This window comes from Crassostrea angulata, chromosome 4, assembly GCF_025612915.1.
Source record: "Crassostrea angulata isolate pt1a10 chromosome 4, ASM2561291v2, whole genome shotgun sequence".
Classification (NCBI taxonomy): Eukaryota; Metazoa; Mollusca; class Bivalvia; order Ostreida; family Ostreidae; genus Magallana; species Magallana angulata.
The window spans coordinates 10,672,603-10,685,720 of NC_069114.1; the positions used below are offsets into that span (position 1 = coordinate 10,672,603).

At 32.5% G+C, this 13,118-nt stretch overlaps 1 protein-coding gene across 1 annotated transcript; it reads right to left on the minus strand.

The window, feature by feature from the left end:
- Nucleotides 1–8,843: 8,843 nt before the first annotated feature.
- On the minus strand, nt 8,844–11,356 carry LOC128181730 (uncharacterized). Its single transcript, XM_052850242.1, has one exon. The coding sequence runs from the start codon at nt 11,010–11,012 to the stop codon at nt 9,612–9,614; it is 1,401 nt and encodes a 466-aa protein (XP_052706202.1). The 5' UTR covers nt 11,013–11,356; the 3' UTR covers nt 8,844–9,611.
- Nucleotides 11,357–13,118: the final 1,762 nt, after the last annotated feature.

A 13,118-nucleotide genomic window follows, 5' to 3' on the forward strand; every position in this document is an offset into this window, starting at 1 on the left:
ATTCAGTGCATGTGGCAAGTGCACATGATGGAAACATGTACATGTACATGAACATATGACGTACCTCTGGTGTGACATATAACCCCATATCTATATATATTAAATATCGCCAGAATTTATTATTAATGTGCAAATTAATTAGTCTCTGGGTTTTACTCTAACACATCTGTGCTCTGTAGACATAATTACGTGTATTTGAACCAGGGTTAGGAAATACAATTTGTTGAAAATATGTTTAAACAGAATTTGTATTCAGTGGACGTATACATATACAAATATACTAGGACTTAAGAATCTTTAGAAACACTGACATGCGCCTTGGCACAAGATACTCCTTTTGTATATTCTGTCACCTTAGTTCCAGAGGTGTTCTCAAGTTAAAGAAACAATAGACTATTATTAGATATACACAAATAAATAAAACGATGTCTATAAAAAAAAACAGCAATACCCAACCCGATTTGATAAAAGTAATTGGGAGTATTTCATCTTAAACTGGTGTTAAGGAAAACTAAAAGTAGAACCAGAAATAATCTAAAAAATAAACACATATTATAAACTGATTATTAAATTAGATCATGTATTATTCATTCATTTTTCTTTACGTCCAATAATTGGATGAACTTAAAAGATGAAATAAAGTGTCTTAGTAAGTTTATGTGAATGTATGTTTATTTACGAGAACTAATTATATATAAAACGTTTTGATGTAGATAAAATAGTGAAATCAGGCTCAATGAAAATTTTAAATTAAAAATCATGTGGCATTGTTCAGACATGTAACTATTTAAGTACCATACTGACAAATATTAAGTACAATTAATTTATTCTTACTTATTACTTATTTTTCCAGAGAGAGAGAGAGAGAGAGAGAGAGAGAGAGAGAGAAAGAGAGAGAGAGAGAGAGATTTCAAGCATAGGTTTATTATAAGAAATAAACATACTTGAATTTGTCATTTCTAGCGAGACAGGGGCGGCGCTTGTCGCTACAGCAAATTATATACATATATGAAAACAAAAAGACCCAAAAATCTTATAACAACGATCTGTGTTCATTAGATCAGCGTTGATAGCGGCGATATTTGTCCAACAGAGAGACCAGGTTTTTACACAAGCACGCATGTAACTTTGGTGTAGATACCTATTTCTGCCTTTGGAAAGTAAATCATCACTTTGATCATCCGTACACTGTTACAGAAAAAGTTTGTTTTCTGGTTTTTGTTTTGTGTTTTGTTTTTTTTTTTTGGGGGGGGGGGGGGTAAATTTTCATTTAAACAAAATAAGATCATATCGTTTATGAGGGGATACATAGGAAATAATACTGTTACATCAATTGCTAGTTTATACATACTTAACCGTACAACCTATTCAGGAATCAATATTAATAATTTGTTTAAATAATATAATTATAACGCATGTAATTGCACACAACTTCACGTCGTTAGCTAGTCGATGATAAGTAATAATATTACATTAATTGCCAAATTTTAGCAATTTTTATACAATTTGCATATCAAATTTACAAAAATCATTCTTCAATCATATAAAAGCATTCAACGTCAACAGTTTTTTAAATAATTGTTTCTCAAGGACAACCATTCAAAAAACTTTATTTTTTAATTTAATATTGTTTCACGATAAACGAACTTTTTGTTTTAAGAAATTTACATAATTCATCATCATCATATGCATTTTTTTGGTATGTGTATACGTTAGATGTGATGTCAAGTGTACTTTTAATAATTTCAAGTTATATTTAAAGTACTGCATACATATTAAACTAGCTAATTGGTTAATTTTGAAAAACTAAATAAACTAAAAAAAGAATATTTTTAATGATGTTATATATAAGGTAACATATTTGAACAAGTTTACAAACTCCAAGCAAGATTGCTATTTAATGTGAGCTTTTTGTTTTCCTTAAAAATGAATTATACCGCTTTGGAGGCATGGAATCGGTCAGTAATCCAAAGTCTTACTCCTTCAATTGTTATGATCGTCCTCTATTGTATCTTAGGAGTAATTGTAAACATGACTGTGTTTGTTGTTTACAAGAAACGATTGATATCTGGGAACGGGCGCTTCTTCATTCCGGTCCTTGCTTGTGTGGATTTCTCGGCCAGTTTTGTATGTTCCATTTGTGTCTTAATTCGTCTTTATTTCAATGTAACCTTTTTCTCAGATATTCTGTGTAGATGTCTATTTTTCATTATTTGTTGGAATTTTAGCATATCAATTTTCATAGTTTTAGCAATTGCATATGATAGATACCGCATGGTATGTCAGATTAACAGGAGGCAGTTAACAGAGAAACAAAAATGGAATATCGTAAGGATGATTCTCATAATTGGAGTAGTTATCAACTGTCCTGTATTGGCAACAACTGGAAACGTTTTTGTGAATACGCATTCTGAAAATAACTATTCATTTCAGGGATCTGTGTGTGTGTTTTCAACACATTTATATCCAACGTTGGAAACGGCTCACTCCATTTTTGTAATTTTTCTTGCATTAACTATTTTCTTTTGTGTTATGGTTTTTAACATTAAAATAGCATACATTGTTTGTATTAAGCTCCGAAGTTCAAAAACGTTTTCGAATCTATATAACAAGCCTGAGAACAAAGAAAGCTTTTCAACTGAAAAAAATCTGCACAGCGCCACTGGGTCAATATGTCAATTAAAACAAATTGCGGACATTACAAAATGCAATGCCGATGAAAATGAAGATGGTGGGAACATGTCATTTAACAATAAAATCCAGTTATCCAATGAACAGCTTGAGGATGATAGCAACATCAAAAACGAACACGAGAGCCTTAAAATATGTCCTGAAAAGAAGTCAAAAGATGAACTTCAAATTATGCAGGTACCGATCGACAAATCTCGATCAATTACAGACAACTCTCTTAAATCTAAGTATCGACTAAAGGCCGTCACAAGACATCACTCTGCTTCAATTCATGTGATGTTTTTTGTGATGTTTATCGTGATGCTTCTGGCGTATATTCCTTCGCTAATAATACTCGTAGTTGTGTTCAACAACCGTCGGGAAAACTCTTGGTGGGTCTTTGTAGAGGAAAATGATCTTAATGTTAACATTTACATTCTCCTTAAGACTTCGTATTTAATGAGCAATGCAGCAAATCCGTACATCTACAGTCTCTTTGACAAAAAGTTCCGAAAAGTTTTAATAGGATTTGTGAAATGTAAATTCAAAATGTGATAATGAGAGTTGGAAGAGTAGAAAAAATATATGTAGCTTTGTTTTATTTTATTGTGTCTCTTACAGCCATTTTATTTGAAATACTAATGTCATTATTTAATCAAAACTGGAATAAAATCAAATGTTGTGCCCTATATGTATTTTAATGCGTTTTTCTTTTAGTAATTAATATATAAATGTTGAAAACATTGGTCAACAAGTTATTGGTCATATTTGTTTGTCACAATCATTTAAAAAGGTATAAATTAAAAGATTCACAAATATTAAAATGATTTAAAATTAATTTAAAATGTTCGAAGTTTTAAAAATGTTCACACCAATTTCAATTGTTTCCTGATTTTTAAGTGTTTAAATTATATGACAGATGACAAAGTGATGATGCAAAATGCTTGCAATTCCAAAATCCATATTAAATAGGTATTACAAAAATTAAATAATATATATCCTGTTTGCACACGTTAGCAAATTAAAAGCTCAACATAATATGTTGTTGTGATTAATTGAGCAAGTTGATTTTCAGAAATGATTCTTACTATTAGAAGGACGCTATTGGCATAATCCTGTTAAGGTGGAATGACACAGCTTCATATTGTGACGTTCATTCTATCGATATACCACTTAAATCAATCGTAATTTTACATATTAACTTTTATCGTTCTAAAAACTGTTACTTAACAGCGTAGCGCTATGAATTTTCTACTATTCTGTAAGTCATGCTTTCGAATCCTGTTGGGCATTTTATTATTTTTTTTATCTTTTAAGACACAACTCAAAACATTATTTTGGGTAAAGTTTTTAAAAATATTATAATATTAAACCGGTGAAAGTATATTGATAATTCTGTTTCTTTTTTTTGTTTACATTATTATATTATTATATACATGTACCTTGGTATTTGAATATGATAAAACGTGATCAAAAGGTACGCTTTACGTATACATGACTTACTAGCACATGAAAGACACATTAGCTACATGAAGTTAACAAAGGCACACATTTGCATTTTTGACATTGATATCTTTGGGTTTTTTTCTAACAATGCTTTACACTCCTTTTTGGTTTATAGTTAGATATATTACCGTGGAATCATTAAAATTTGTGATTCCTTAATTTTCATGGTATTCGTTGGTAGCCCTTCCCATACATTTATATATTCTAAGCGAAAACAAATTATCTTTACAAAACAAGTTATCTTAAATGTTACTGAAACGGAAACCGACGCATCGATTAAATAACACCAAGAATAAGCAAAAAACTCATATTCCACCACGAAACTTGGACTACACAAATTCAAATGATTCACTGATTCCACGGTAATTGATATTAATCAAAATAGTTGTAAATTTTGAATCAGTTCATCAAACTAGATGTATAATGTCGAAAGTTTAAATCCTTCCTCCAAGACATGATATGGGAATATTTGAATATGTATGTAGTATTACAAGTATATATTTCATGCCATTGACAATAATTTTCATGAACAATTTTCATTTTTTTTTATATCAAAAGTTATAAAAGTGAAATTCATATTAAAGTATAGTGGGGCATAAGGGAAATGAGAATTAAAAACATGAAAAATTATATATAACATTAATAATGCATCACAGGAATTGATAATCACCATTATAAATAGAAATATATAGTATCATTATTACCTTTTTGAGTTGTCAAATGACGATTGCGAAAAGAAAGGAACAGGCAGCAATGACTCCAAGAACCGTAATCACTGCTATGACCATTGAGGACATTATCAATTCTTCTGACGACTGACGATAAGCAAACAGGGCTGTCCGTCCTTCATTAAAGGGGAACTGTTGGACAAACATCCGTAGAATGCTGTCTAAACCAGACATGTTCTGATCATACATAATCTTATTCATAGCAATAATTGAAGTTGTCACAGAAACCGAAGTCTGAGACGAAGAAACACGAGTGTTTTCGAATATGAGTCCTTTAATCTCATAAGAGGTCATTAGATAATTTTGGATATAATCTTTGTCTATCATACAACCGCTTTTGTTTCTATCAATTGTAATAACAACTCTGTAATCGTTGACATTGAAAGGTCTTTCAAAGTCAGCGAATATGCTATCGAAATTAGACCCGTTATACTGTGTAGTGAAAACACTGAGTTATGAATAAGTCTGTATCTCAATCTCACTGAGCTTTGTATTTCATTTCTCGGTCTTTGTATCATGTGGTTCTACCTCTTAAAGCGCCGCGGGAAACCCTTTTATAAGAAAACTGTCAATATTTTGGAAAATCTGCTGCACCGTCAAAATTGACCTTGAGATGTCAGATACATGGCAGGAAATGTAAGCTCTATTTTTAATATAGATCCCAAACCAGAACTCCGTATTAAATTTTGCATAATTTGTAAACTTGAGCTAACGCGAGCTATGTATTCAATCTTTAACTTTCCGGATATATCTTCTTGGTGCGAACAATAGCAAATGTTATCGTAACATCAACAACAGATAAATGCACTGACAAAATATTTATCATCAACAGAAGTCATGAAACTTAATCCATTATAGCCTATATAAATGATGTCTGAACAGCTTGTATACGAAATGTTAAACGCTATAATAATCCTTATACATTCTAAAGCCTCTTAAGTTAGTTTTCAAATAATAATGGATATACCCTGTAAAACAACCCCAAAAACGCTAGCAATAAATCTCAATCAGTTTCCAAATATCAGTCCGTATTCACTTTATTGTTGTGCTCTGAGGGGATATTAAATACAAATGATATTTCTTTGTACCAAACGATCCATAAAAGGATTATATTGCTAAAACATTGATCCTAAACAAATACTTTTAACAATAAGTATAGATCGCGTTATTGATTAATTAAAAAACTATTAATTTTGCACATTATACATGTATCACTAGGATGAGAAAAGAATGTTTTTAGAAATAAAATGGACCCTCCTCCAAGCATCCTTTAGGATGTAAAGGATGAGGGTCATTCTATGTAATGAGCCTGAGGCTCAAGAGGGTATCATGTAGCATTATCTCCGAGTGCAGCGAGGCGTTACTCAATTCAAAGAAGTTAAAAAATGACCTGTGTGACGTAAACACACCTGTGGTCAGTGGTATATAAAGCACAGCTCCACGTGCCGAAATCATTCTTGAAAGCTTGTTTGTGACAACCAAAAATATAAATTGGGAGGGTAATTTTCCTCAAAGTTTTATCAATTCGGGTTGGGTACATGATACCCTCTTGAGCCTCAGGCTCATTACATAGAATGACCCTCATCCTTTACATCCTAAAGGATGCTTGGAGGAGGGTCCATTCTATTACATATCGCCTTTCGGCTCTACGAGGGTATCATGTAGCATATTTAAAGAGTTGGTCACAAACAAAAAATTTAGAATAAAGACATTATTTCAAAAAATTCAATAATTTTTTAAACATAAAATAAAAAAGTCGAAATAAACCACATTTTAATCAATATCAAAATTCATACATATCATAACATTACAATAAGTAATTTTTTATTACAATTTTAATTGATTTTATCAACAATGTAAGAATAGTACACCATCATCAAACAGTCAATTGTTTATCTATTTAACACTGTATTCGCAAAATGTCCATCAGAATCACATCCAGCTATATTCACTTCTTTATAGTAAAACTTAAAGAATGTCTTTGATGAGGACCAATTTGCTGCATCCATAATTTCTTTTATCGATACGCCTGACGAATAAGCCACCGAAGCGGAAGTTCCACGGAAGGAATGTGCAGTAAAGTTCCTGATTCCTGACAGTTCTAGGACATTTTTCAGCCATCTTGCTAACGTACATGTTGAAACAGGATTGAATGTTTTGTAGGAAACAAATAATGTAGATGATTTTCTATTGTTTTTGGTTCTTTTTAGATATTCATGTAACGTGGAAACCACACAAAGTCTGTTATCAGAAAATTTATGTAAAACAACTCTATGTACAGGAGTCCCAGGTTTACATGTCTTCAATAACTTCTGAATTTGAAAAATAACCTTATCGGCAAACACTGACATATATCTCAAATCAAGAGCCAAAAGTGTCTGGGCCCTTGAAGCTGTTGTAAGCGCAATAAGAGCTATTAATTTAAAAGTTAACAAACGTAAAGATATTTCATGTACTGGCATTAAATTGCGCAAAAAACACAAAACCTTTGATACATCCCATGATGTTCTCACTTTTGGTCTACTTGGATTCAAATTAAAATATCCTTTCATTAATTTTGGAAGTAATAATGGTTCCTTAACCCATAAAACACCAAAATATGGCAAAGTGTTAATCAACATTGATTTATGAGTATTCACAACAGAATATGAAACTTTATTACTCATCAAAGAAATCAAAAATTTTACAACTATTTCTTCAGAGGCTGAAAAGGGATTGGTTTTCCATTTAGAACACCAAAGTATCCATTTTTGCCAGCAACATTGGTATTGTTTGTTTGTGGCCGGACGTAAGGAAGCAAGGATGATGTCACTATCGAATCTTGCCAGTCCTTTGTCATAGAGGGATCTCCTGATACAAGACAGGCGGTTAGAGTTATCTTTCGGAGTGGATGTAGCTCTCCTGAGTGTGGCATCACTAAGAGGTCCTTGTGTCGAGGAATTCTAACAGGAATAGAAATCAAAACAGACATAAGTTGCGGAAACCAAGTTTGAGTTTTCCATAACGGAGCAATAATTATTGCCTGTCTAACTCTATCTTCTAAAATCTTATTAATTATCCTACCAATTAATTTAAAAGGTGGAAAAATATATGGACATAAGTTTGACCAAGATAAAGTGAAAGCATCAATATGAAAAGCGTCAGGATCAAAACTCCAGGAAACAAACTTTCTCATTTGTCTATTTATACGAGAAGCAAAAAGATCTATGTCTGGAGTAAAAAATTGTTTACAAATTCTCACGAAAATATCATGTTTTAACATCCATTCCGTAGAATCAGCAAATTGCCTAGAAAGTAAATCAGCATAAATATTTTCACATCCGGGCAAATATTGGGCAGAAATGAAGATTTCTCTTTTTATGCACCAATTCCATATTTTTACTGAAAGATCATCAAGTTGTTTTGAATGCATGCCACCCTTTGCGTTAATGTAAGAAACAACTGTTGTATTGTCCGTTTTGAAACAAATATGTATTGAACTGTATTCTTTGAAAAATGATTTTAGTGCAAAATACACGGCCATTAATTCTAAAAAATTGATATGATATGATGATTCCGAATATGTCCATCTACCTCCTGTCATTTTATTTTCAAATCTAGCACCCCAACCTTGCAAGGATGCATCAGTTTCAACCCAAAAATCAATTGGTCTTGATCTAATATCTTTTCCATTTAGAGATTGTATATTTCTACACCACCATTTTATCTCATTAATACTTTCAACAGAACAAGTCATGAAAGAATTATAATCATCACCATTCAATTTTAGATTTTGATCTTTATCTCTTTCTAAAGTCCTGTAATGCAAAGGTCCTTCGAAAACTGCATTACAAGCATGAACCAATAAACCTATCAATGAGGCCAATTGCCGGATTTGAATTCTTGGATTAGACAAAATTAATTGACTTTGTCTTAAAATCTTTTTAACTTTTTCATCTGTCAAATAAACTTTGAATTCAACTGAATCAATTATAACTCCAAAGAAAACAATTCTCTGTGAAGGAATGGTTATAGATTTTTTATCATTTATTGTGAAGCCAAGATTGTTTAATTCTGACATAACTATATTTGTTTGTTCTTGACATGTAGAAAATGTTTGATTCATGATCAGGGAATCATCAATATAATAGCAACATCTTATGCCATTTTCCCTAAAAAATGCATATACAGGTTTCAATATCTTTGTAAATATTCTCGGACATGATGTTAATCCGAAAGGTAGTACTACAAATCTGTAAAATTTTCCATTCCAAGAAAAAGTTAGAAATTTCTTGTAGTCTGGGTGAACACTGACACTAAAATATGCATCCTTTAAATCAACTGAAGTAAGATAATCATTTTTCTGAATCAGTTCTAAAGCATATGTCAAATTTTCTTGTTTGAAATGATAATATTCAACAAATTCATTTAAATATTTTAGGTTTATGATTGGCCTGAGATTACCATCTTTTTTAGGTACAAGGAAAATATTTGAAATAAAAGCATCCGAAATATCTTTTACTTCTTCAATTGCACCTTTATCAACCAACTGTTTTACTTCTTTTGATACCATTTCAGATTCTACTGCATTAAATTGAATTTGTTTCGGAAAGAATGTTTGAAGAGGTTGTTGAAAGAATTCAATTTTATAACCTGGTTCAATTATATTTAATATCCATTGGTCTTTTGTAAATTTTTTCCAGTAAGGTTTATTCAGTTTTCTCACCTTTACTTGTTGTAACTGTACTGCTTTTTCATCGCACTTCTGTACTGGAATTGTCCCCTTTGACCTCTGCCTCTCTGGGAAGGGTATGATGAATACTGGCGGTTTTTGCCTCTGTATGGGTTTTGGATGGGTTGATACCCTTGGTTTGACATGTAGTTTTTTGCTTGAGTTGTATTTTTAAATTTTGTATCATAGTTCGATTTCATTCCAATTGGTTGCTTAGTAATATCACCCATTTCTTTGAGTTTAGAGACACAATTGTCTCCAAACAAGTGATCAGTAACTGGGATTTCAGAAGAAGCAATTTTGCGATATCGAAAATTCAAAACATTTTTTATTTCATTTCTTCTTTTCATAGAGACATTGTAGAATGCATTGCCAAGCATACTTATTGAATCAGCCAACATCTTTTTACAAACGTGAGGCTCAAGTTCTTTTTTATTTACAAGCATATCAGCCATCTGTACTAAAGGTATCATACCCGTGGCTAAAGATTTTTGAATTACTTGCAAAGTGAGATCATCTGAATGGGCCTGCTTATTCATGGCATCCCATATTTCTTTATTGACACGGGGAACTTTCAATAAATTACAGTTTTCTGGTCTGTCATATTTTTTCTCTAAATCAACCATGCTTTCTTTGCTACTTTTAATAGAGATGGCTGCATTTACAGCTTTTCCAAGTGCTTCATTTACTTTTGGACCAGTTTTTTCATTTGCATTTAATTGTGGGATATCCCAATCATTGTTATCAATTGTTATCTGAATTGATTCATCATTTAAAATCCCCTTAAAACTTTCTTGAGGGTCAACACCTTCAATAGAGGGAGAAACTTGATCATTCAAATAAGAAAAATCAAAGTCAAAATCATCAGGGGTTTCGTCAAGAGTCTGTCGTGAATCATAATCAGGTATGTTTACCAAATTTCTTAGCGGTCTATTGGGTACATTTTGTGTGAAATTACCGGGAGAATTATTACCCGAAGTGCGCACCGTAGTTTCGGTGGACCGCATGTCATTTACATTGCACGTATTACGTGCCATACTATTGGAACTACCCAACTGTTTTACAGTGTCAGTGAGTGAGGAAATAGATTGTAAGATTTTATCTATTCCTAATTGATTTTTTAGCTCGTCAACATTAAATTCTTGAACACATTCAGACTGAGTTTTTGACTTTTTAGATTGTTTTGTCACCCGTGGTGGCGGTGCACTTGCACTCGCTGAACATGAGGTCTGCGCTTTGCGCTTCATTCCTCTAGTTCTTTTATTTGTTGCATTTGTTATTGTGTCCTCCGTAACACTTCGTGTCCGGGGTTTATCGCCAAACAATTCATCTATGTCTGAGTAATTCTCATGGTCGCTTCCCATGAACGACAGGACATCGTCCTGATTTTCCGTCATTACGGTAAAGTACCCAACTTTGTAATAACTTACCTTACCAGTATAACGTTACATAAAATTAAATAAGGTAGCTGTTTTACAGCAGAAAACAAGACAAGAAACCTGAACAACGTTCTAAGTTTTAATACACACCGTTATAAGATGTTCACCTGTTGTACAGGTATAAACACACGCCGCTCAGAGAAAAAGAATGATTTCGGCACGTGGAGCTGTGCTTTATATACCACTGACCACAGGTGTGTTTACGTCACACAGGTCATTTTTTAACTTCTTTGAATTGAGTAACGCCTCGCTGCACTCGGAGATAATGCTACATGATACCCTCGTAGAGCCGAAAGGCGATATGTAATAGAATGTGCATAAAAAATCATTAATCTATGAGGTTAAAGAAACATATATACGATAGTTTTCCTTCTCATTTACAATTCGCAGACTTGGAGTTTTTAGTTGAGTTAAATACATTTCCGTGCCATGAAGGTGCATAGGGCCGGTTATATCCTCGTTTTCAGTGGTTGTAAGAGGCCGGTTATATCCTCGTTTTCAGTGGTTGTAAGAGGCCGGTTCTATCCTCGTTTTCCGTGGTTGTAAGATGATGATAGTCATTGACTTCCCTGGATTGAGGACTTCAGTCCAAAAATAGCGCAATTTTTAGTGCGCCGTAAATTTCCGGGGTTTTTTCATATGGAAGGCACTGTAGCTCCCAGGTAGTCCATCCGATTGATTACGCCGGGAGCTACAGCCCTGATGCTAGTCTCAATACTCAACACAGAACATCAATTGACCAGAGCGGGGTTTGAAGCAGCGCCTTTTCCGTTACTGGCAAAACGCCCATAACCACTGGTCCATGTGCTCCGCTACATGTATTTTGTTTGGTGTCTATGACTGATCCGCAGTGTATATGAAGTAATACACTTTCGTAAATCTCAATAGCGATTTGAAAAATATACGATTCATTAATATTGATAGCTCCCGGATTTATTTCAGGGTTTCGTTCTTGCTAATCAATGGAAAAATTACAATTTTATTATTTATTTTATTAGTGTTTTTTATTATATTGAAAACTTAGAAGGCAGTTCACAATATCTATAGTTATAAATTAAGGCATTCTGAAAACAAACAACAAATTGCCTGCACCAGAGTATTTGCTCAAACCTTTGGTATTTCAACACATGGCGTGATGATGTCCCTAAGGTATACTTGAATTTTAACTGATAGGTAATTATTGTAAAATTAATCAAAAACCTCCTTTCAATTTCCAAAAACAGGTCTGATATAGCAAAAATGAGAGTTAGGTGGGGGACAAGCTTTGGTAGGTCAAAAACAGGGATAGTTTGCATCAAAATATATACTTGCAATGAAATGATATTGAATGATTACGTCAAAAGTGAATATATTTATTGTGAGCCTATTTTACATGTATCACTGTCTGCCATATTTCCAAAACAAAGAACAGTTACATCTTTTATTTGAATTTTAAACATTGGAATATAAGGGATAATAAAAATACTTCAGACTTAAAAAAAACATTTACTGATAATTAGTATTTGCAGATCCCATTATTAGCAATCATGCTCGGTAGATATAAAATAACAATAATGTTCGCACAATAACTATTGTTTTTATATTATACATGTAGTATGCACTTATCCATTGACTTTTCTCTTTGATTATCTCTTTTATAAACCTTGCCTCAGGAAAATCGTTCCTATCAATTTGATAGAAGAGCAACCACTTACTTAAAGCCATCGGTTAAGGTCAAGATCTAGTAAATGATTCCAGAGTGTGTTTGTTGTGCTAGAACCATTATGACGTCGTTATTGGTTTGATGAATTTTTTTCCTGTACTTTACAGCATTGAAGTAATTATATAGAATTAAACAGCTTCTTCGCATTCTTTACCAAATCACTAAAAAAGTAATCCAGATACATATGCTGAATTTGACATCATTTTAACGAGATGGTCAAAAACTTGTTTCATACTGTATCTTGAGAGACTGTAGGCATTCTCAAAATATTTCGTTTGACTAAATATTTCATAGAAATTGACTGTTTAAAACATGATTTTTCATTGTGCTTACAAGAAATGTAAGCCACAGTACACCCTATC

Coding starts and splice junctions, on each gene's coding strand:
- LOC128181730 (XM_052850242.1), bottom strand. CDS start 11,012: ATGACGGAAAATCAGGACGATGTCCTGTCGTTCATGGGAAGCGACCAT.